This window comes from Lupinus angustifolius, chromosome LG13, assembly GCF_001865875.1.
Source record: "Lupinus angustifolius cultivar Tanjil chromosome LG13, LupAngTanjil_v1.0, whole genome shotgun sequence".
In the NCBI taxonomy this organism is placed as follows: domain Eukaryota; kingdom Viridiplantae; phylum Streptophyta; class Magnoliopsida; order Fabales; family Fabaceae; genus Lupinus; species Lupinus angustifolius.
Window position 1 is genome coordinate 2,157,851 of NC_032021.1, and position 26,022 is coordinate 2,183,872.

General features: G+C 33.1%; 3 protein-coding genes across 5 annotated transcripts; 1 reads left to right on the plus strand and 2 right to left on the minus strand.

Moving 5' to 3' along the window:
• Window positions 1,874-7,108, minus strand: LOC109325761 (U-box domain-containing protein 33-like). The gene is made up of 7 exons (XM_019558310.1): window positions 6,777-7,108; window positions 6,492-6,610; window positions 5,934-6,043; window positions 4,981-5,506; window positions 3,989-4,540; window positions 2,484-3,206; window positions 1,874-2,191 (listed from the first exon to the last, which is right to left on the minus strand). Exons 1-7 carry the CDS (start codon window positions 7,051-7,053, stop codon window positions 2,009-2,011), a joined length of 2,490 nt encoding a protein of 829 aa, XP_019413855.1. The 5' UTR covers window positions 7,054-7,108; the 3' UTR covers window positions 1,874-2,008.
• On the minus strand, window positions 9,360-11,797 carry LOC109325956 (actin-like). 3 transcript variants are annotated; one of them, XM_019558591.1, is made up of 6 exons: window positions 11,637-11,797; window positions 11,103-11,175; window positions 10,556-10,949; window positions 9,756-10,369; window positions 9,592-9,667; window positions 9,360-9,514 (listed from the first exon to the last, which is right to left on the minus strand). In XM_019558591.1, exons 2-5 carry the CDS (start codon window positions 11,160-11,162, stop codon window positions 9,602-9,604), a joined length of 1,134 nt encoding a protein of 377 aa, XP_019414136.1. In that variant the 5' UTR covers window positions 11,163-11,175; window positions 11,637-11,797; the 3' UTR covers window positions 9,360-9,514; window positions 9,592-9,601. The 3 variants fall into 3 exon arrangements, with proteins under 3 accessions (XP_019414136.1, XP_019414135.1, XP_019414134.1); XM_019558590.1 differs by having other exon boundaries at window positions 9,360-9,512; window positions 9,585-9,667; window positions 11,637-11,796; XM_019558589.1 differs by having other exon boundaries at window positions 9,362-9,667; window positions 11,103-11,180; window positions 11,651-11,796.
• Window positions 14,318-15,227, plus strand: LOC109325054. Its single transcript, XM_019557197.1, has one exon. It carries the CDS (start codon window positions 14,537-14,539, stop codon window positions 15,053-15,055), a length of 519 nt encoding a protein of 172 aa, XP_019412742.1. The 5' UTR covers window positions 14,318-14,536; the 3' UTR covers window positions 15,056-15,227.

Below are 26,022 nucleotides of genomic sequence, written 5' to 3' on the forward strand. Positions count from 1 at the left end.
ACCAATAAAACTTTTTAGTAAAACCCATTTTCACACACTATATAGATATAAAACTTCTAATGTCATGCTTACTCAAATTATATTGAGGATTTAATAATAGTATAAACTATGCCTTAAGTTTTTCAAACCTCAAACATTGCAATATAAAATTCATAATAATCTATGTCAAGACAAGATAGTTTCAATATTTATGAACATAGTTGACATTTTGAAGTATGGTTACAGTTGAAATGGGATTAAATGCAGAGTAGTTGGTTGAGGTTGGTAACAGGTACATGGTATGAATATTTCTAACGTCATCTTCAGTTAATAGGTGATTCAGAATCAGTGTTCTCTTAATGCTATATTGTTCCAACCAACTATCACAACCAATTCCTTCAAAGATGGATCAACCAATCCTTCTCCATTAAATACTTGGTTCATGAAGTGTTATGTGTTAAGAGAGAAAAAATCATAATATTCCATTTTTGTTTCAATTCAAATAATTTTCTTTTTTCATTTTAGTCTTTATATATTCTAAATTTGTTTCCTAGTCACATTAAATCATTCATTATATATGTACTTTAAGCAAAATATACTTTAAATAAATAAATACTCCTTAAATATTTTATTCTTGGCAATTTAGTCCTTGTAAAAATAAGGTCATCGAATACTCTAAAGATTTCCTTCATGAAATAAATCTGTTCTTTTTATTTAATAAGTTTAAACACGGGAGAGCTTTTAAAAATATTATGCTATAACAAAAATAAAATATTATAAGATATTTCCACAAGCTGTTTGAAACATTTATTTAAGAATATGATCATATATGCTTAAAATAAATTATGTGTGAACTCTTGCAAACAAAAAGAAGTAAAAAAAGATGGAGCATTTCCAATAAGCAAAATTTCCTTTTAAAAAAAATCATTTTGACGTTCTCATTCAACGATTAATATTGACCAACCTTGGAAACTTCATACAGAAGATAACCATCCCTTCAATTCAAGAACATAAATGTTGGTGCAGCGAAAATGATCGTTGAACAATTCAAGAGCATTTCCAACAAGAGAATTGTGTCTACGTCCCCAGGAACGCTGGAGCAGCTAGCAAGATATAAGATATTATTAGAGAATAAGGATAACAAACCTTAGCACACTCATGGGCCCACACCTGCCCATAGGTGTTTTTATTTGGTATGAAACAGAAACAACATATATAACATTCATAATCTGCCTCCTTGCTATCCTGCTAGTAATGATATTCTATTGGCCCATTTGCGAGTTGAGTTTTGGAGATGAAGAAAAAAGAATGGAAGACTTCACAATCATCTCAAAGTATGTTTCATGACTCCCGAGCCTTTAGTTTCTCTTTTATTTCCTCCAAAACTCAACTCCAGAACACACTCTAGACGAGTGTTGAAGCAATGTGAATAGTTAAATGAAGTTGGCTTGCAAATATTGCATTCCATGCTCAAGAGAATTTTGGTGAATGTTTTATAGCACATTTGTTATTGTAGGTGGTTAACCATTATAGCTTATCCTTTATGTTCCAGCTAAAATATCCACTCACTTACAGTTTTGTTACTGAACAAAGAAGTTATTGGAAATTTAGAAATTAGAATATACATGTCACTTAATCTGCCCAGAGATTCAAGATTCCCTAGCTACTGTAATGTCAATCACATAAGTTCTTTAAGGTGCTCAAATAAGTGTTATGTGAATTCTGGACAACAAATAAAAGCAATTTGTAAAGATTTTTTCACCTTGTTAGCAATTCATATATTACAAGATTAAAAGCATCTTAGACTCATCTCTGGACAAATTTCTATAAGCTTTCTGTTTGTACAAAAGGTAAGTTTGAATGTATGTGACTGAACTAAGAAAACAGAAACAACAACAAACAATCTAATTGTATATCATTGAACTCTTAAAGATCAATTTGAGCTTGAAAGCATTGTAGAAAGGCTATGCAAAAATAGATATGCAGATATTTACAAGCTTACAATATACATAAATGAATTGATGAAACTTCAAGATTTGCAAAGCCAGCCTTGGATTGCAAGTCGAAGTGCGTGATTCGGAGTAAGATGCAGGTGACTCAATTTTAGATTAGTCATGGGAGAAGTTTCATGCCCATTTTTTAACCATTCACTTATCGCCTTCCCTTCATAAGTAGAACCATCTGCTGCAACTTGAGGATCATGCATTATTTCCTGAAGAACGAATTCGATATAAACACGATGAGCCACATTGAATAAAATAACTATCCTCATCTTGTAAAAGAAAATGGTGTCTCTAAAACTCATTACCAATACCAAAACTTCAGAAGGTTAAGAATGTTAAATGACAATCACTTTAGTTAAGCAAACTTCATAACCAAGCTTAATATCATGGTTAGTTTTTAGTGTAAATGGTCTTTTAAAAGACCATTGTACTTCATCTGAGTCATTTTATTAGTATTCCTACGGAACCTAGTTATGTATATCAATAAAAGAGAACGTTTACCTGAAGGATTGGACACAAGAAAAACGGTGGCACAGGTCGCTCTTCTGAAACATGTAACTGCTCCAATTCTCTCACTAGAGTAGGTGTTATTTCTGGCCTGTCTTTACGATTTTGTTGGCAGCACTCCAATCCCAGTTCAACCAATCGTGATACAACAGCTAAAGGCCATTCTCCAGCTGAAGAATCCAAAACCGATGACAATTTTCCACATGAAGTCGCTCTGCGTACTTCACTAGCTAATCCAACTGGAGTCCTACCAGTGAGGAGTTGCAAAATGATGAGCCCGAATGAGTATATATCAGACTTAGGTGTTAGTACTCCAGTTCTACAAAACTCTGGATCTGTATATGTAAAAGAACCCTTTGTCTCAGTGTTCAGTCGGAAACTAGAAGGATAGATTGCCTCCTGTGTCACCAGCCTGCTGAACCCAAATTCACATATCTTGCAACTAAGTGCGGAATCAAGAAGGACAGTTTCAAGCTTCAGATCACCATGGATAATAGTTTCAGGTTTGGAAGAATGTAAGAAGCAAAAAGCTCTAGCAATTTCAGCAATCCATCGTGCTCGAGTATTCCATGTCAACGGGGAAACACTATTTTTACGGAAAAGGTGGTCTTGAAGATTTCCATTAGGCAAGTACTCATATACAAGTGAGCAGGCTTCAGGGCAAAATCCAAGCAAAGTCAATAGATGAGGATGCTGGAGACTACCAAGAACCTGAACCTGGTCAGTCAAGAATATATATTAGTTGGTACAAACACACGAACACACCGTATGCCAGACAAAAAGCCAAATGAAGCATTTTTCACAGTTCAAAGCATCCCAATATGTCTGTAAGTAACCAGGTGCAAAAAATGAGTAAGTTTTATGTCATTATAATTTATAATTTTGATGGAACCAAATGACCTGTTATCATACATATAACTTCTCTATACGCCGGAAGAAAGCAAAATCAAAATATGATTTTTTTTGTTAGACAGACTTGGCATCATTGTATGACAAACAGCACACATACAAAATAAAATATAAAATAAAAAGGCTGAGGTGTACTCTCATCAATGTTTTCTTCCCATTAATAAATGTATCCCTAATGTTTTGAAAAATACTTGAATAACACCTTCATGCTCAAAAGCGTTTTAGTATGTTTTATGTTTTCTACTAGAGTCACACCACAATCAATAGGGGAGTGTGAGCTTCTTCCTCAAACCTAGATGGTTTTAAGCTATATAAATGGAAAGCATTCAAATTTATGCCAAGGATATACATCTTGCAAGATTGTAATTTGAGCTTCTAAAGTGCTTACAAAAATAAGACAAGCTAGCATGGTACCTAGCCTAAATTTGGAAGGATTGTTTAGATGAGTTCTGGTTTTGTCGCCATTGTGTAATGCATTAGCAAAACTCCGAAAGCCTTTAAATCATGTTTCCTTTCTCTGATACTCTCGGGCCCTAAAGCATTTAAGATAACTGTTTCAAAAGTATAAATGGTGAGATTGGGGAACTGACCTCTTGATGAAACTGTGCTGGTCCTTGCAAATTATGTCGATGAAGCTTCCTTATAGCAACAGTTCTACCCAACATTTCACCCTTATAAATACAACCATATCCACCCTCTCTCATTTTGAAGCTCTCAGAAAAATTACATGTTGCATTTTGAAGATCTGATAATGAAAACTCTGCTAGCTCGGGTAATTCTTCAGCAAACCCAATGACATGATTGCAGTGAGTAACTTCAACTTGGTCACGAGATTTCCACCGCTCAAGCCAACGGGAGGCTTCCATTTTCTGTCTCCTGATCTGCTGCTTTTCATGCCACAGGGTTAAGATGGATGCTTGAATTAGTGATAGTTCATCTGCAGCTTCATCTCGCCTCCGGTTTGTTTCCTGTGCACAACTATCTAGAAGGGCAATACTTCTCATGGCCCTTTGTAACTCACTAGCAATTTCCTTATTCTCTCCCAAGCATTTTTGTTGATCCTGTATTGTAGCTCTCAGTGCATCCTCGGTCTCTTTTTTTAGCATTGCTTCACGTGCATGGGCAGATTCGAACAAATTGACCTGAAAAAAGAATATGCAAGAAGGGTTGGAGCTAAAGCCATAAAAAATCAATAAAAGACTAAACATTTCATATCACCACTTGTCGGTTGTCACTAATATGGAGATCTACAACTAAATCATATAAAATAATGTTTACTAAATTTCTTAATAATACAGTTGTGTACTTTAGAGTAATTAGGGAAAACCATTACTTAGTGTTGCCTCCCTGGTCTCTTCTACAAGATTGATTAGAAACGTCAAGTTTCAGAAACCTAAGTATATAAACAAAGTATTTTGAAGATTTCTTCTCTCTTGAATCTAAGTGTAATACTTTCTCCAAGTTTCTTAGGTACATAAGACAGTATGCTCGACCCGTAACTTGCAAGTACTAATTTGTTTGGCTGCTTTCCTTTTAATATGCAAAAAGTCTAAAATGATGTTCAATTACAGATTATGCTTACCTTCCTTATGGCCTCGATGGCAATTATTTCCAACCTTTTGCGCTTCAATAGCTCTACAAAGGCCTTCTCTGTTGCAGTATCAGCTTCTCTTTTGGCTTCAACAACTTTACAATTAACTCTTTCTTCCTCAACCTCTGAAAGACTATCTACAGACCTCGCGACAGAACTTTGGGAAGAACAATGACGGCTAGAACTGGATGATTTGGATGGAAAAGTGGCTTCGGTTTCAATGATTTCACTCTGAATCAAACTTCCAATTCCATTACATATTGTACTCCTTTCCGAATGTGATTGAAGACATTCTGAATGGGATAATTCATTCATACCATATTGAACAGATCTACTACTCAAGCTTTCGGCGGTTGTAACCTCAGGTTGAGCACATGAAGATAATGAATGAGGACTTTCACAAGCCTCTCTTGTCCAGACATGTTTACCCTTATAGATAAACCATATTTCACAAAATGAGGGAGTATTTTTGACAGCATAGGTTGCTTTACTGGAATTCCTTTTAACGTTCATGAAACTGCATTTTTCCATTATGATTTTTGTCAGGGGAAGATTTAGTCATTTCTTCTATAAAATAACAAGGGCAGGAAAAAAAGAAATGACAGAATCAGATTGTATGCTACAAGCAGGCACAAGCTACCGGAGGAAGACACTGATTTGTCGGTCTCTACAGAAGGGATGCAGTGATAGACACATAGGGATAAGAAATAATTAAGGGTTAAAAGAACAGCAACAGATTTTCCAATCAATAATAATCTGTCAACTAGCATGAAACAAAGAAGCAAATAAACCAAGCAAAATTCAGACTAAAAAGACAGTTATGTACAGGCATAATTGTTCCCTCTAACTAACTACACAGTTGAAACGAACAATTGCCCTCAAGTATTAGGGTAACATTTTGGAAATTCGACAAAGAATATGTTGATGGCCAATGCACTACTTACTTCTCTGGTATTGCTCCAATTACAAGCTTCCTAATATTATGCCCATTAACCAAATCAACAATCCCTTTCTGGACTTGATCAGCTTCAACTACGGCAATGCTTGCCTTAACCTGGAAAGAAACCACTTAACGAGAACCATCAGTAACAGGTTTCTTCCCACATATTGCATATTCTATAAAGACTAGAATGAGATAATTTGAACAAAAAATAAATTCCAGTTATAATTTTTCACATGTTTTAAATGCAAAAGGATTTAAATGGTCTAGCTAAATGGAGTATCAAGTCTATTTTCCACCAAAAAAGATTAGTGTCTTCCGAAAAGGTCATGCAACCCAAGAATCAAGTTTCTGGATTGGCAAATGTAATCTCTGGAACCATATTTTCAGTTCCTACAAACATTTTTTCTTCTAAAGCTTCACCCACAACTTAACCAAAAGACCAATAAAATGGTTTACTTGTGAAGGAAAAAAAACAACCATAATGCAGATGAACAAGCAGAAATCAGCATTAAGCTAATGATAACTTATAAATTCTTATTTGCACTGAATCTAAACACACCTTAGCTTCAAGGCAAATGCTCAAGTACTTGTCCAAGAGCTTCATGATTTGTTCCTTTTCCTCTTTTCTAAAAGCAGACACCACTCCAGGATTAGCTTTGGATGCTGGGAACTTCCCCACTGCTCAAGATTTCAACTTTACATTAATTAATTAATGGGATGAAAATTTCAAAATAAGCATTATATATATACTATATAAATTCCAGTTTCAAACCTTTATGCCTTACCCACAGAAAAAAAAAACCAAAATTGCCATCTTATAGAACTATACAATATAGAAACTTACAAAGGGTAGGGATAAGAGGAGAAGGTTGATAAACATGAATCAAGCAAATATGTGTGTTCTTAAAGTGGGTTAAACACCATTGAAGTAAAGTTGTAGCTTTCTGCACCGACTTTCCAACAGCAACATGAACCTTTTCAGCACATTTTCCTTCCATGGAGTTGTGTTCATCATGGTGAAGATGAGGGTGTGACTGTGAAGGATTCAATAAGAGTTCCATCATTGAAGGAGTGAAAATTTCAACTTTGGTATTGATGGTTTTTTTGTTTATCATATTCATTTTTGGTTCATCTTTCTTCCAACTTAAAGAGGAAAGCTTTATTGTTTGCTTGACTTTTGTACTGACTTCAAGTGTCGTGTGGAAACGATTTTCCAATAAAATGGTGGTCGAGGAAATTAACAAAAATTAAACCTTTTAATTAAAACATAAAATAAAAGTTATTTTTATGTACTTCAACTTAGCTTAATTGCACCATTTTTATATCAAGAATAAGTAAACTTGTTTAAAAAAAATATATATTTAAAAATATGTTTAGAAAGTTAGATTATGATATAAATATTGCATACAATTTGGCTAATATAATTTTATATAACGTACATTAGAAATAAATTAAAAAATACGAAGGAAAATGAATATAAATAAGAGTATAATTACAAAATAAAATATAAATTTAAATTTTTAAAGATTTTAAATAACATAAAAATCAATACATTACAAAAAAAAAAAGTAAATAAAAGTACACATTTGATTTTTCCTAAGCAACCTAACATAGTAATTTGTAGAGTGTCACATGATGTTCTATATTTTTTTAAATTATTTTAATCTTTGTAAAATATAAAATAGTAAAGATAACATTTAATAATTAACTATTCAAAATTTATTCAATCATCATTTTTAAATTTTTAAAAATCAATATCGTTTTTGAATAATTCTTCAACTTTCAAATAATAAAAATACATATTAACTTTTCTATGCAAAAAGCTTGTGTACGTTTTAGTCTAGCAAGTTGCAACATAACTCATCCACAAGATAACAATGTTTGAATAGGAACCATTAATATTTATAATAACCCTAATTTCTCTTAAGACTTTTTTCCATGCACAGACTCCAACTTAAATTTTACTTAATTAAAACTAAACACATTAATAAAAAAACTAAAGTATTAAATAGACTACTAACTAGTAAAAGAGAATCCATCCATAAATTATTAGTAAGTTGTTAAATATTTGAAGCTAACTTTGAACATGCGGCGACAAGCTATTAAGTAGGTATACTATAAAGTCTAAAATGGCGGCCAGATGCAAAAAAGTTTCATTTTGTTAAAATTAACTAACGGATCTGAGAGAGCCAGCGAAGAATAAAGCACTGGTTGGGATCATAAATAACTTTACTACATGTCTACATCATATATTTTTTCTTTTAATAATCAATTTTCAACTTTCAAGGACTGTGTATATGCATGCAGATTTTATATTGTATGTAAAACATATCTAAATATTTTATAAAAAACCTAACATGTTAATATTTTTTTATAGCAAAAGATAGGATCTATTCTTAATAATCTGTGGGTATGAACTCTGAAGTCTGAAACCCTTTAGCGAATATTCTAAAGATCCTTTAAATATAGCTTGAAGGGTAAGGCACATCAACTCGCAAATAACTTCGCTACTTTTCATACTTATCCTTTGTCTAAAAAGTAAAAGAAAGGAAATCAGGGCACCTCAAGTTTGGATAATATGCATGTAAACTAATTTATTTTATTTTCATATTTTTTTAATATGAAAAAGATTTCGAGCCAAAGACATTTTTCATTCTAATTATAAATTAATTAATCTGTAAATATATATTTTTATGTTTGATTAAGTTATTCTAGATGAACTATTTGTGAGTTGGTTTCAAAAAGAAAGAAAACTTATTCTAAAGTTTGGTTTATGATACATATCATGACATTATTTGATTTATATGGTCCAACTCCATATATTGGTGTTGATGCTTGATTATTGTATTATGTTTTTTAAATCGCTCCCGCTTTTATATTATCCTTCAGAAAGCAATGACAAGCAGCTCAGGGTAAAGGAAGTGCACACTTGTTTTTTAATTAGAATTTTATATATATAAATTGGAATTAAATGAGATGGGGAACTTAAGAAAACTTGCTTCTTGGTATTATTTTCATTGATTGATTAGAATACAATTGGTGATTCATTTATATACCAAGAAAGTAACATAAAAACAATTGACTAGGGAAATTGGGCCTAGCTAAATGGGTCATTGATCAACTCAATGTCTATCTTAATAACTCAATATTTATCTAAATAATTCAATGGTTATCTTAATAATATAAAAATTATGTTGATTAATTTTAACTCCAGTTGAATTGTCAAGTAGATTTTGATGTCAACTCCTTGTATTAGAAATGTAACCATTACGATAAAGGATATTTATATACATTACCTCACATCTTTATAACTTAGTAATATCTGATCTACCAAGCTTTGTTTTACAACAAATTTCAATGTAACTGAACCAATAAACAATCCCATGTTAGTTTATTTTCTTTAGTATGAATGTTGAATCAATGATGATAATATATGCAGCGATCCAATTCCATCTTATTTATAAGAATATGGGGAAGCAACAAGTATAATGAACTGAATGAAGGTTGATCTTTTAACTAAAAGATCAGCTTAATAAAACAAATGAAATGAAAGAATTAACCCTGCCATCAACTCCACTTTCTCTCCTAGTTAACTGTTTTAACAACACACATTTTCAAACAGAAAACGAGGACAATCATATTTTCATTCACCAAGCCACTTTGCATCATTTAGAAGCATTTCCTGTGTACAATTGAAGGACCAGCTTCATCATACTCAGCCTTTGCAATCCACATCTGCATTTGAAACATCAATGTCATACTATCATTAGTATCCCCTAAAAGGAACAAAGGCATATGCATTAACTCATCACATAATATTTACCTGTTGGAATGTGCTGAGAGAAGCCAAGATAGAGCCACCAATCCAGACACTGTACTTTCTCTCGGGTGGAGCAACCACCTTAATCTTCATGCTGCTCGGGGCCAAAGCAGATATTTCCTTGCTCATTCTGTCAGCAATACCAGGGAACATAGTAGAACCACCACTAAGAACAATGTTTCCATACAAGTCCTTCCTAATATCGACATCGCACTTCATAATTGAATTGTATGTGGTTTCATGAATGCCTACAGCTTCCATTCCAATCATGGACGGTTGGAAGAGAACTTCAGGGCATCTGAACCGCTCGGCACCGATGGTGATGACCTGTCCATCAGGAAGCTCATAGCTCTTCTCAACAGCAGAGCTAGTTTTTGAAGTTTCAAGCTCTTGCTCATAATCAAGGGCAATATAAGCAAGCTTTTCCTTCACATCCCTTACAATTTCACGCTCAGCTGTGGTAGTGAAGGAATAACCACGTTCTGTAAGGATCTTCATGAGGGCATCAGTGAGGTCCCGTCCTGCTAAGTCAAGACGGAGGATGGCATGAGGGAGGGCATACCCCTCATAAATGGGGACAGTATGGCTGACACCATCTCCAGAGTCCAGAACAATTCCTGCACAAATTAATATAACAACCACAAAGAAAACCATCCAAATTAGACAATGTAAGCATCAGATTAGAATAATAGAGATTTCTCCCCTCTATATAACTTCATGCTTACATTTCTTAGTCAGATTAGCATATTTAAAATGTAGCGCAAAAACAACAAAATGTTAGTCTTAAAGAAGAAGCGACTAACCAGTTGTACGACCACTGGCATAGAGGGACAAAACAGCCTGGATGGCAACATACATGGCAGGGGTGTTGAAGGTCTCAAACATAATTTGGGTCATTTTTTCACGATTAGCCTTTGGGTTGAGAGGAGCTTCAGTGAGCAGGACTGGGTGCTCCTCTGGAGCCACACGGAGTTCATTGTAGAAGGTGTGATGCCAAATCTTCTCCATATCATCCCAGTTACTAACAATACCATGCTCAATTGGATATTTCAAAGTCAATATACCTCTTTTGGACTGAGCTTCATCACCAACATATGCATCTTTTTGACCCATGCCAACCATCACACCGGTGTGGCGTGGACGACCAACAATGCTAGGAAATACTGCCCTTGGAGCATCATCTCCAGCAAATCCAGCCTAAATGTTGCAAAACAATAGACTCACAATAAATCAACAGAAATTGAATTGTACCACAGCACTCACAGGCATGTGAAAAACACTAGCAAAAATACTAGCCACTGACTTTTGCATACCAAAAAACATGGAAATAAAACCATCCGGGTGTTTTACCTTAACCATTCCTGTCCCATTGTCGCAGACGAGTGGCTGAATATCCTCACCATCTGCCATTTTCTTTTAACAGCTGAAAAAATAGAAGACAAAAAGCTTTGAACATGAGTTTAATATCGATGTATTGTCAATGTACAAATTTATATACTAAAGCACTAACTCTTTAAGAAACTACTTATGCAAACATAGTGTAGACACTAGACAGGTTGTTGGAATTATAAGAGTCAATAAAAAAATAATCACATGCAGTTTTTAACACAACATTTTATAAATATTTTGCATTTTATATATGAAAAATATAATTTAGGCAGGGTAGTTGATTCAACATCAAATGTAGATTAAAATAAATTTACGTATTGCAACAATAGAGAATCAAAATAAATTGTTAAAACATTTTCAGATTTGGATCCTCCAAACAGATTGTTTCAAATTAACCACCTAACATTAAAATTATTCTACATTGCAACATTAATATGGTGGTTACATTCTCCAATCCAGTGTCATTGCAATGAGAAATAGAGAAGAGAAAGTGACCTGAAGAATGAGAAGGGTGATGTTGTTCAAAGAAGGAGAGTGTTGAGAGAAGAGAATGGTTATTTCTCCTTCTTTGGGTTCAAAAACACTCTTGATTTCTTAGAACGGAATTAACGCCTTCTCTCCTTTTCCGTTTTTAAATTCCACTTTCACCACATACTTCTTACGCATCTCTAACCTCCGTTTCCTTCTCCGATATTCAATTCCATCATCACACGTGCGGTCAAGTTTTCATCACTCCGTAGCTTTTAATAGCCAACACCTAAATTTAGCATTCCTATTTTTGCACCATTCAATTCCTTTTCTATTCACCCCTCAATTTTATTTTGGATTTTTTAACTCATTTAAGCTTTATAAGTTTATATATAATCCTTCCAATCCAAAGGGAAAAAATGAAGAAAAAGACAAAGGACGAACGAAATTAAAGTTGGCAGTTCTTAATATATCTTGTGTGTTGTGGACAGCTGCATTCACATGAAATTTAATATGAAGTAATTTTAATCAACTATAGTTGTAAGTGATATATTTGAGTCTCACTGTACAATAATTATAGGTAGCCAACTGAACTTAGTGGAATACATGCTTAATTATTATTGTTTAATAAATATGTATAAAATTATATGTCTATTAAAATATGAGAAAAATTATATATACCGACTTTCAAAAAGTTCTTTTTTACATAATTACTGTATTTTTTTACTATTCATTTATAATCAACTTTTAAATAAAGAGGGGTTGGAAAATTTAAATAATTGCAAGGAGATCTAATTGATGATTGTTTGGGATATGAGGACATTATGACCTTAGATGGGATGCAAAATCCTGGGCATCAGCATGGGATACAATGCAATTATGCTTCATGAGAACTTTTTGAGCTTTGTTTACTTTTACTTATAGTTGGGCCTAGTTGCTACTTGCTAGCTCATATACCCTACATATATTATAATTTTTTGATATTAATTATTATTTTTTTAAATGTGGTGTGAATAAATATTTGTTATCTTAAATCATATATCGCACTAATGATAATAAAGCAAAATTAAAACAGAAATAATAATGAATGTTAAAAAATTTAATTTACACTTGTTTTCATTTGTGTGAAACCGAAATTACCTAAATTCAAACATGGTTTAGACAACATATTTATGTTCTCACACATATATTAACAATTTTATTAATAAACTCAGAGTATATAAGTATCTATCCTTTCTTCTTCATGTAGTGCTTTTGATACACTAATACATGTTAGCTCTCAATCTCTCCTGGCCTTATTATATCCTCTCACTTAAGCTTTCGCTTACTTTGTTTTCAGAATTGCAAAACATGAGGCAAAAGTAACCAAAAAAACCCACTGATATGGTCCATAAAATAAGTTACTTTTGTATACATCATGTTGGATGATGCGATGAAATCCAAGCAATCCAATTGGGTCCTCCACTATAGTTTAATGCATAGTCAATCTCTCTACTTAATCTCAGCAGATGATAAATATTACAAGTAAAAAGGACCCAACTAGCTAAAATACAAATTTACACAACATGCTTGGCTTATTAATCATTTGTAAGTAACCCTTTTTCTGATACTTTCCCTCTCACTATGGATCATTTTCGTTGGTACAGTAATACAGTTGTATCACCCAAAAATCAAACTTACCTAATCTCTTAACTACCCGTGATGGTTGGCATTCAAGTTATGGAATCCTAAGTTCAACTAAAGTCCTCTAGTGCCTCAATTATCAACATCATGAAAAAATGACAGCATTAGGACCCATTTGTGAAATCCACCTTCTGAACTTCGATACAGCCAAAGCATGCTGAATATATTTGGGTGCTGGGATTTTGCTTGTGTGTTTACTCTGTAGTGCGTATTGTGTAGTATTTTCGTTTTTAGCGTACTCTTTCACCCTGTGGGGAATAATTTTAGTGGGGACCCTTATAATAGTTTATATACACATAAATCCTAAAATGAACCAACCACATATTGATATGAATACTTTGTAGTTTTGTTGTTGGTAAAATTAAAAAAAAAATAGTACATAATAAGATGTGGCTTTATAAGTATTGCAAGCATAATGGTCAATGATATTTAATTTAACAGTGATTTGATTCTTTTTTTTTTTTTTTTCTCTTGTGAGTTTTTATGGAAATAAAGACATGCATTATATCCACTAACTCTTATGTCACCAGTTACTAATGGATGGGATCACCTGTCTCATTTTCTATATTCGATTGGATCTTCATCCAATTGAAAATTATCACATACTTAAAAAGAAAAAATATAAAAACAAAACATATTTTTTTATGTTAATTGATGGAATTTGATTAGTTTGAGACATGAATATTTGGGAATAGAAGATCTTGGTTAGTCACTAATAGTGTTTTACTGGGAGGGATGATCTAATGGTGAAGAATGAGGTCGTAAGGAATGGAGTGCAGAAGTTTGTGGTTTCGAGTCCCACTATAAACAAAAATGAGAGTTATAAAGTGGTTTAATGATTATGGTAAAAAAGGTTAAGGGTAGAGTTTCAACTACATCAAAATACTAACATACTAACACCAACTAATGTACCATACACAATATATAGATAGATTGATAATTCATAAGAGGGAGAATTGATCCTAAGTTGATGGCTGACTGGCATAGAAAAAGTCCCCTCACTCTTTTTTCCTACCTCCTATAGTAGAGAGAGAAAGAGAAAGAGAAAGTATTTGGTTGCATTGGATCCTTCACCTAACACGTTTTCAAAGCCTCTCTCACCTCTCCACATTATTTTTCTCATAATACACTAACAAAGTCTATTGTGTTAGAATCGTATGAGAAAATGGATATTTTTCTCTCCTCCTAGTTCTTTCTAGGTTTCTTCTTTGTCTTTTTCTTCAAGTATTTGATTGTTTGGCTTCATGGGCGTGTCGTCAAATCTTGAAGTGTTTCTCTCTGAGAAACATGTGAAAGAGCAAAAGAAAGATCAAGATTCCACTTTGTTGCAAGAAAAGCTCGCAAAGGAAACCCAAGATAAAGAGTGTCAAACTCAAACCCCAGAAAAGTTCGAGGATAGGGCAAAAGGACAACAACAACAACAATCAGTGCAAGAACGTGATCAAGAGCAACAAAGCGAAGTGATGCGTGCATGTTTGAACTTGAAGCTCAAGATTTCACCGTACAAGGAGGAGGATTATCAAGAAGATTCAAAGGACGGGTTCAAGACTCCAACACGTGAGGATCACAAAATCCTACTGATTTTGCAATGTCCACCTGCACCCAGAAAGAGAAAAACGTTGTCATTCTCGAAAGGAATTAAAGCTCACCACTCTGGAGTACTTGATTTCACGTTACAAGAGATTGAATCATCGCTACTTCCTATGGATCTTGACGCTGCTGGTAACAATAAGAAAATCAGAAATCTATTCTTGGAGCCATAAAATTTTTATTTAGTCATTATTAAATATTAACCTTTAGTTAATGGATCTTTAGATTTTTAGCAAGTTCCTTTAGTTTAGGTTTTAGGTATGTATCATGTAACTTCAAGTTCTTTTTCTATCTTATCTGGTACACCGATATAGTTGTGTATATTTATGTAATATCTTCAGATAATCCACCTTTAAATTTCATGATGCGTTTTTCTATATTATAAATCTTAAATTTATACTCATCAATGTATTATATTTTTAATGATTTTATTTAACTAAGTGATTCTTAGATGTATTAGGATCTGTTTGGAAGAAAGAATGCATTGTAATTTTAGTTGATGGATGAATTGAGTATGCAAAGAATGGAAAGATCCTCAGTTTCCAAGACTGATTTGGATGATGCTAAGGTGTATGTGACAGTCACATAGGTAACTTTCTTGTCTATAAAAGAGAATGTAGATTTCTATATATTATTCACTAACATCTATTCTTCTTATTCCTATCTTATATATTGTCTCGTATTAATAAAAACATAATATATCAATTACAAAAATTAATTATTTTTATTTTATTATTATTAATGCATGATAATTTATATTCAAGTATATAATATGTGGGGCAACATATACCTGTTTTTTAATCATAAGCTCAAACAATTAGTAAATGGAAATGAAAAACATTGACTTTATCAGAGGAACCAAGGAAACATTCCCTGCCCCCACTCGATTCCTCCCTGAGTGCGCAAACCCATGCGGATTGTGAGATAGAGATATTTCCTTTATCCATGCCATTATTAGATTGATTTTATACCAGTAGATTTGATGCATCCTCTACTTATAAAAAATATGTCAGACTTTTATTTCATTATTGCAATCATATCTTCCGTAAAAATATAATAATATCTACCTTTCTTATATAAAACTCATATATACAATTACTAACAAATGTGGTAGTTAAAAATCATTTTTTATGGACTGAGATAGCAAGTTACAAAAGCAAGAGGACCTAGCTAATACAGGATAACATTTTCTCCCCTATAAATTTGATTTTTTTTCTCTAACCATCAATATTCTCAACAAAGGCACTTCTATTTTAGCTGGATATATTCTCACCATACTATAATTAGTTTTCTCAACAAGAAGTCCTTTTTTAAGGGAAAATGACATGCACATAAGGAATGATCACTCGTTAATGCAGAAATTTGGTTTAAATGATGATTAATTAGTTGTTTTCTTAATATCACCCTCAGGACTGAGGATACAAAAGGAAAAATAATTATTTCATCTTTTGTATCTTAAATATTTAAAAACTAATATTAAGAAAATAGAATAATTAAAACAATGACAATAGCTCTTAGAGAGAAAAAATATATGTAGTGATAGTGTAAGAGTTTTATATATTGTCAATTCATCAATAATCATTAACTTTCAAAAAGTAATAAACATGAATAATGGATATGGTTAAGGTTGATGCTTAAGAAATGGAGTGAAAAAGATCGTAGGATTAGAAATGATTTCAGAACATTGGTAAGTGATAATATAGGCCCTTAGCAACAGCCCGTGTTTTGGGTTTACCCAGTGGGCTCTAAGTATTGGGCGCCACAAAACTAGATGGGTCATCTCCTCCAGTACTAAGGTAGGGTACACTCTCAAACTCTCAATCCTATGCAGATGCAGTTAATACTTAATGGGAGGGGTAATTTTGGGTTTTTGAAAATAAGTTCAAGTAGGGTAAATTTTATACTGCAACTCTTTACTCACACTCTTATGATAGAGCCAACATGATATGATCTAGTGTTATAAGGTCCTACTAGATTTATAGTATAACCAAAATATTAAGAATTCAATTACTAAAGTGTCAATTGTTGATTAGATACATTTGGTAGGGATGAAGATCTTCTGTCCTCGTTGGTGTCTTCAATGGTGTCCCAAACCAAACAAAATGTTTTATTTTATTTAGAGAAAAAATTATAAAAATATAAAGTAATATTTTTATATTATTTGGAGACACTCTGCGAACAAGAATATGAAAAATGGATCATCTTGGGATATAGGATCCCAGTTCCATTTGATATTACGAAAAAATATATTCTTATGATATAATAACAATTGAGAGATAAAAACTAAGAAGGGCATGAGAAAAAATTATAAGAATGTTGTTCCTTTAAAGTTGGCTCTATAACTCAGTCTAGAATAAAAATCATTTCTATTAATGGAGAAACAAGTAATTCAATTTATTTATATTTTGAATGATAAATATGATATTTTATTATACTTAAAAGAATAAATATATTACTACATGTTAAATTTTATTTAGTTTTTCACAGACTTATCTCTCTATTATTGAGAGGATTCATACTCCTTAGTCTCACCACACCAAAACAAAACAGCATCACAATTATTGTGTCTTACTAAAGCCTCCAGCAAAAATCAGTTCGAAATGACTCATGCTATGTTTCTAGTAGATGACTAAGCCATGTTCTTTCCATTTATGAGCAACTTAGCTTTCAATTAGCTTTCACTAGATGGAGTTTCTTTTTATCTTTGGATCCTATATCTTTTGCTCCAAAACAAGATGTAAGACATACATTTTTCCATTATATGAATACCACCTATTTTTAATTTATTTTGATATTCCAATTAATACAAAGTAAATCTTCTTTACCTTTTTCACTGATTGTTTGTCTTTTTTATCCTAGAGTTTAGACTCATTTCGCATTTAAACTAAACTAGGTGTAAGAAATAACACACATAAATGAAATAAGTTATTTGATAATTAATGAATGTTTATTAATAAGACGTTGCTATAGTAGTGTAAGATCTTGTTAGATTACCAGAAAGATCAAAAGTCAAAAGTTTTGATTCTTGTAAGCGACATTTATTGAGAGGGACAATCGCGAACTTCGAAAGAGATTATTTCATTACCTAAAAAGGATGAGATACCCTTCGTAGTACAAAAAGAAAATGAATGTTTATTTTTATTTTATCAGCAATGAAAATATTATTAATCAAGAGATAAAGAAAAAAATGAATGTTTATTATATACCTATTTTTTGATACTATCAATGATATCTTATCATCTTTTGGGGAATGAACTAATCTCTTTTGTAGTTCGTTGGATGTCTCTCTCAATTATTATCACTCTCAAGAATCGAACATTTAACCTTTAGGTCTTCCTGAGATCTAGCGGAACCTTACATCACCAAGTCAACCCCTATAGGTTAATTATATAGTAAATAACTTGTTAGGTAGTAAATCAATAAGGGATTTATTTATTTCAATAATTTTTTAACATAAAAATGTATATATTGTCAGTGTAATTGTTTTTATATTGTCATAGTAAATCAATAAGTGTTTTTATACTGTCACTATATCATTTATTATTTATTTTCAATCCTCAATAATTTTTGACAAAAAATCCAAATAAAGAATAAACAATACAGTGACTTTGTATAATTTTTTTTGAGTGAATAGATTTTACACTCTCATTCTACCTTTGTCAACTTGGATGGTTGTTCACTTCTTTTAATTAGACTACATTTTTGTCAAGGCCCCTCTATTATATGAAAGCGAAGTTACACTTTTTCACTGCCATTAATCAAACCACCAGTTTCTATGCAGAGCACATAAAGAAGGGAGAAATTGACAATTCCTTCAATCGAATCTGACATATAATGTGCCCTTCTGCTCAAAATATTGCACAATTACATTTCAAAACATGGCAACAGGTACTTTTCTGACTTACCCTTAGTCATTTTTTTTTGGAATTTTCCTTGTGAATCACCTTTTGTATTAAAGTTTTATTCATCTGTGAAATTTAGTAGTGTGTCTGTGTTTTTTTCTTATAATTGCTTAGGTTGTAGGTCTACATTTGATCCTTACATTGTTGTTTCTTATGATGATTCATGAATATGTTTCAATTTTTCTGATGCCTGGTTCAAAGTTGGAACCTTTTTCTTCTCTACAATTGATTGATGTTATAGGTTGATGACTTACTTCTTGGTTTTAAACCATTGAATGAGCACACAAACTGTAATAATTCAAGGTCAATGTCATTCAACATGTTACTATCTGGTTCAGGTTCACCATCTTCTGTCACATATTCTTTCATCAAATTTTGACACAGAGGTCAGAAAAAAAGTTACATAGCATTTGGCTTTTTATAATGTTTTTTATTTGGGTTCAGATATATACCTGCGTCTCTGTCCTACCAAAATACCATTACCCATAAGTGTGTTCCCGTTTCCGTTAACAAATGGTGAGAGAAGTCATGTGACATTATGGCATCATACCTCAATTTTTGTCTCTTTGAATTTGTCCTTTACTGCAAAAGCATGCTTCTGTGACAGTTATTACTCAGTTAATCAGGTAGCTAGCTATAGTGGGAAATGAATGGAATATTCTCTTTGTTAAGGTTAGAGCACAATGCGGAAGCACAGGATTGAATCAATTGAGAACAAAAGAGAAGCAAGTAAAGGATAAAGAAAATAACACACAAGATTTAACGTGGAAAAACCCCTCAGTGTGAGAGGAAAAAAAACCACGGGCGAACAAGAGCAAAATTCCACTATGTAAAAAAGAAGAGTACAAGAAATCCTCTTATAATGATGAGGACAAATGACAATATTTTTCTCACAAATACTCTCTCAAATGGAACAAGAATTCTCACCAAGAATGCACTCACAATATATGTGTAAATGAAAGAGATGTTGTGTGTTGTGAAGATGATTTTGAAGCTCTCTATATGTGTCCTTTTATAGGCAAGCAAAGTCTTGGTATCTTGGATTCCAAGCATTGGATGCTTGGAAACAAAGCCATAAAAGTGACATAAAATGCCCTTAAAGAGAGCCATAAAATTGTCATAAAATTCTTTTAAGGCATAGTAATGAGAGGCATCTAACAATCTCCACCTTGGCTCGAATTTGATAAGTTGCTCATCGCCAAATAATGCCCCGAAGGGCACTCAAGTGCTGTAGAGACCAACCAAGTCCAAGCAAAGTTGGAACTTGGTATTCGGAAGTGGCTTGGTAAGTATATCTGCTGGATTCTCTGATGTGTGAATCTTTTCCACCATAATTTCACCAATAGCAACAATATCTCGGATAAAGTGACGTTTTATATCAATGTGTTTGGTCTTGTCATGATAACGATTATTCCTGGTCAAATGAATAGCACTTTGACTATCACAAAACACTGTAAGAACACCCTGTATTAGACCAAGTTCATTTACCAAACCTCGGAGCCAAATAGCCTCCTTCACACCCTCCGTTGCTGAAATATATTCTGCTTCAGTCGTAGACAATGCAGCAATGGACTGAAGAGTAGCTTTCCAGCTAATAGCACTATTACAGAGAGTAAAGATGTAACCAGAAAGAGACCTCCTTCTGTCAATATCACCACCATAATCCGAATCAACATAACCTACAACGTCATCAGTTGTAGCCTTGTTTCTGTCAAATACCAAGCCAATACCAGAAGTACCTTTTAGATACCGAAAAATCCATTTTACAGCACTCCAATGATCCTTTCCAGGATTATGCATATATCGACTTACCATGCTAACAGCATATGCTAAATCAGGTCTAGTGCACACCATAGCATACATAAGACTACCAACTGCACTAGCATAAGGAATATGTGACATACGCTCCATCTCTTCCTCTGTATGTGGGCAAAGATCTAAAGATAACTTGAAATGTGCAGCAAGTGGAGTAGAAACAGGTTTACAATTATTCATATTAAACCTTTCAAGCACTCTTTCAATATATTTCTCTTGGGATAAAAACAATTTACCAGCTTGACGATCCCTGTGAATCTCCATACCAAGAATTTTCTTGGCTGCACCTAATTCTTTCATCTCAAACTCATTATTGAGTTGAATTTTCAATTTCCGGATCAAAGACTTGTCACGTGAAGCAATTAGCATATCATCAACATACAGTAACAAGTATATGAATGATTCATTTGGAAATTTCTGGAAATAAATACAGTCATCAAATTGACTCCTGCAATAACCTTGCCCAATCATAAAAGAATCAAACCTCATGTACCATTGTCTGGGAGCTTGCTTAAGGCCATATAATGATTTCTTCAATCGACAGACAAGATGCTCCTTATCAGGAACAATAAATCCTTCAGGTTGTTCCATGTAAATTTCTTCTTCCAGCTCTCCATGTAGAAAAGCTGTCTTTACATCAAGTTGCTCCAACTCCAAATCAAATAAAGCAACAAAAGCAAGCAAAACACGTATAGAAGTATGACGAACAACAGGTGAGAATATCTCATTAAAGTCAATACCTTCCTTTTGATTAAAACCTTTAACAACTAGTCGTGCTTTGCATCTTGGATCTTCAACCCCGGGAATACCGTCTTTCTTCTTATAGATCCATTTACATCGTAATGGTCGTTTGCCTTCGGGAAGCTCTGTCAAAGCCCAAGTACCATTCTTATGAAGACTTTCAATCTCTTCATTCATAGCCACTAGCCACTGTGACGAATCAACACAAGAAACAGCTTCTGTATAGCTGGCAGGTTCAACATCATCATTTACCTCTTGTGCAACTGACAATGCATAAGCAATTAAATTATCACCATCAGTGTATCTAGCTGGCCTTTTAATTAGTCTTCTGGTTCTGTCTCGAGCAATACAATAATCATCTTCTTGCTGATGAATAGGAGAAGTTGTACTGTCATCACAATCAACATAATGATCATCAATGCTAGATTGATTTGTAGAGGAAGATGGAACATCAACATTAGGAACTGTAGGTTTCACTATCAACTCCACCTTCTCGCTAGTACCCTGTAGATTACCTGTACTAGTAGAAGAAGACACAATAGATTGTTTTCCAGAAGATAAAAATGCATCCTCATTAAAAGTCACATCTCTGCTAAGAATTAATTTCCGTGACTTTGCATCAGAATACCATAAGCGATATCCTTTAGACTCAGATGCATAACCAAGAAATATGCACTCAACAGCTCTTGGAGCTAATTTACCATCATTAACATGTGCATAAGCAGGACATCCAAAGATTCTTAAGTTAGAATAATCAACAGGATTACCTGACCAAATTTCTTCTGGGATTTTGAAATCAAGTGCTGAATGTGGAGAACGATTAACCAGGTAACAAGCAGTAGATGCTGCTTCAGCCCAAAATTCACGCCGATGCCATAACCCAGCATTTGAGAGCATACAACGAACTCTCTCAAGTAGAGTCCTGTTCATCCGTTCTGCAACACCATTTTGTTGAGGATTTCTTGGAATAGTTTTGTGTCTAGCAATACCATTTTTTGTGCAGAACTCATTAAAATCACCATTGCAGAACTCTAATCCATTGTCTGTTCTAAGCTTCTTCACTTTCTTCCCTGTCTGGGTTTCAACAAGAGTTTTCCACTTCTTGAAAGTGGAGAAAGTCTCATTTTTATGCTGCAGAAAATAAACCCAAACTTTGCGAGAAAAATCATCAATGATGGTCATCATATAGCGACATCCTCCATGAGAAGGAAATTTAGAAGGCCCCCAAAGGTCAGAATGAATATAATCAAGAATACCTTTGGTACGGTGAGTTGCAGTGGAGAAACTAACCTTTTTCTGTTTCCCAAAAACACAATGTTTACAAAAATCCAATTTACCAATGCCATGTTTACCAAGATGACCTTGTTTGCTTAGAAGGTGCATACCTTTTTCACTCATATGGCCCAGGCGCATGTGCCATAATTTGGTAATGTCATTATCATGCATTGAAGAAGATACAGCTGTTGAACCTGTCACAACAGAACCTTGCAAGACATATAAACTACCAATCCGGTTAGCTTTCAATAATACCATAGCACCTTTCAATACCTTTAGAACTCCACCTTCAGCTGAATACCTACACCCGAGAGACTCTAGGGTGCCAAGAGAAATTAAGTTCCGCTTCAAATCTGGAATATAGCGGACATTAGCCAAGGTTCTGACAACACCGTCATGAGCCTTGATCTGAATAGTACCTATTCCTGCAACTTTGCATTGGGTATCATTGCCCATCAAAACAACACCACTGTCAACATGTTCAAAAGTGGTGAATAAGTCCTTATAAGGACACATATGAAAAGTACATCCAGAATCAAGAATCCATTCTGTTTTACTCCTATTATTATAAGAGACAACAGATAAAAGAATATCACCGTCAGAATTGGCTTCAATATTAGCAGCTTCAGAGGATTGTTGAAATTTTCCCTTATCTTGTTTTTCTTGTTTTTTCTTTAAGATAAAACAATCAGGAATGTCATGCCCCGGTTTCTTGCAATAGCGACAAGTTTTGTTGGATTTGCGACCTCTGGATTTGGATCTGAACTTTTTATAATTGGTACTCCCTTTTTCTTGAGTTCTACCTCGAACACTTAAGCCCTCACCCTTGTCCACAGAATTAACTTCAAGATCAAATTTTTCTTTGGACAATAAATTAGATTTAACATCTTCAAAGGATAAGGTATCATTATTTCCATACAACATGATTTCTTTGAAGTGCTTATAGGTAGAAGGTAAAGAGACAACCAACAAAACAGCTTTGTCTTCATCTTCAATATTAATATCAATATTTTGCATATCCATAATAATAGAATTAAACTCATCAAGATGAGTTTGAATAGGAGTACCTTCAACCATACGAATGGTGTATAACCGTTCTTTGAGACGAAGCTTGTTTGCGAGGCTCTTGGTCATGTATAAAGTTTCTAACTTCAGCCACAAAGCCGCAGCGGTTTCTTCATTGGCAACCTCACGAAGAACCTCCTTCGACAAACAAAGTTGAATTGTTGAAAGCGCCTTTTCATCCAACTCGTCCCATTGATCATCGGTCATGGAAACTGGTTTCTTTGACTTCCCATCTAAAGCTTTCTTTAATCCGCTCTGGATAAGAACGGCCCTCATTTGGACTCGCCAAATAGAAAAGCTAATTTTGCCATCAAACTTCTCAATGTCAAATTTTGCAGACATTTTGAAATTCTCAATTTAGTAAGAGCTCTGATTCCACTTGTTAAGGTTAGAGCACAATGCGGAAGCACAGGATTGAATCAATTGAGAACAAAAGAGAAGCAAGTAAAGGATAAAGAAAATAACACACAAGATTTAACGTGGAAAAACCCCTCAGTGTGAGAGGAAAAAAACCACGGGCGATCAAGAGCAAAATTCCACTATGTAAAAAAGAAGAGTACAAGAAATCCTCTTATAATGATGAGGACAAATGACAATATTTTTTCTCACAAATACTCTCTCAAATGGAACAAGAATTCTCACCAAGAATGCACTCACAATATATGTGTAAATGAAAGAGATGTTGTGTGTTGTGAAGATGATTTTGAAGCTCTCTATATGTGTCCTTTTATAGGCAAGCAAAGTCTTGGTATCTTGGATTCCAAGCATTGGATGCTTGGAAACAAAGCCATAAAAGTGACATAAAATGCCCTTAAAGAGAGCCATAAAATTGTCATAAAATTCTTTTAAGGCATAGTAATGAGAGGCATCTAACACTCTTTTTTCTTCTTCATACTCATTAATTTTATTTATTATTATTGCATCATAAATCATTAATACAAATAAACATTTAATAAAATATGAATTGTATATAAATATTTATATTAGCAATACATATTTACACTTTTATTTTAACATACTGCTCAATATTTTTTAATGCACTGTATTCTATTTTTCGAGGGAATCTCTGCCTTTTGTGTTATAAAATAGATAATTTTTTAAGAGTAAATATTAATTTTTGTCATTCGTGTTTTTTGACATTATTAGTTTGGTCCATGGTCCATCAAATTTTTTAAATGTAGGTTAAACAAACTAGTCTTTTTATAGTCAAATTAGTTTATGTGAGATGTTATAAAATAGGCTAAAAATAATCAATTTGACCCCATTTGAATTTTATGGGACAACTTTGGGCTTTTCAATTTTTTAGGAATTAGTCTGGTAAGATTGAAAAACATGATAGACTAAAATGATTATTTACTTTTTTCAAATAGGTAAAATATAAAAAATGTAGTGATTTTAATTTATTTATCAAATAATGACTTAAAAAAATTATAGTTAAATTAATTGTAGCTTTTGCCCTATTTCACTATACAATAAACAGAGTGTTCTCTAGTTAAGTGAAATTAGTCGCAAATGCCAGGGGGTTTAAGTTATACCTACCGATCATATGATATATGTACCCAATTTATTTATTTGGGTATGTAGTTGATCAATTTTTTATTAATTTTATGACACTTATTTTATAACGGACTTTGATATGTAGTATATGATACATGAAATCTATAGGTAATACATAAGATGAATGAAAGAGTTATGTAATTATAATTTAATATGATATAAGGTAGACTTGTACTTCATTCCGAGCTCCAGATGCAAGAAATGGTACTCTGTGTGTTGAATCCTTAAAGTCATTATAGAAAAACAAAGGAAAATCATCCCAAAAGAACAAGGCAATCCTTTTTTACCTAGGTGGAAAACTAATATCTCAACAACTTGACTTCAATGAATTGTTGACTTATTATGTCTCATCATGAATATATATAGTTTATATATAAATTGATAAACAAGAAAGGAATGAAACCCTTTCAGGTATTAATGACACGAATGTACAAAAGAAAAAAAGATGACACAATAATAAACTTGTGTCTCACTCTTTATCCCAAACTAATCAGAATGCTATTTTTTATTATTATTTTTTGTTTTTAAAAATGTTATTTTCTTTACATGTCAATATGTAATTGACTTGAGACGAAGAATGATACACTGTTTAGATAGGTGATCGCATTCGTCTTGCGCAAACTAATATAATAGTTGTGGTAAGGTGCAGCCATTTGACATTTTTATTTCTCAAAATGAAATAATTTTGGCACAGCTTGAGACTCATTTGACCCAAAATAGATAGAATAGTATAAAGACATTAACCAGGTACTGTTTTTGTCTGAGATTAGTCATTTCGGTATAAT

Coding starts and splice junctions, on each gene's coding strand:
- LOC109325761 (XM_019558310.1), bottom strand. CDS start 7,053: ATGAATATGATAAACAAAAAAACCATCAATACCAAAGTTGAAATTTTC. Junction 5,507..5,933: donor ATTGGAGCAATACCAGAGAA/GTAAGTAGTGCA, acceptor GGAAAAATGCAG/TTTCATGAACGTTAAAAGGA. Junction 2,192..2,483: donor TCTTGTGTCCAATCCTTCAG/GTAAACGTTCTC, acceptor TTCGTTCTTCAG/GAAATAATGCATGATCCTCA.
- LOC109325956 (XM_019558591.1), bottom strand. CDS start 11,162: ATGGCAGATGGTGAGGATATTCAGCCACTCGTCTGCGACAATGGGACA. Junction 10,370..10,555: donor TGCCAGTGGTCGTACAACTG/GTTAGTCGCTTC, acceptor TAATTTGTGCAG/GAATTGTTCTGGACTCTGGA. Junction 9,668..9,755: donor CTCTCAGCACATTCCAACAG/GTAAATATTATG, acceptor TTTCAAATGCAG/ATGTGGATTGCAAAGGCTGA.
- LOC109325054 (XM_019557197.1), top strand. CDS start 14,537: ATGGGCGTGTCGTCAAATCTTGAAGTGTTTCTCTCTGAGAAACATGTG.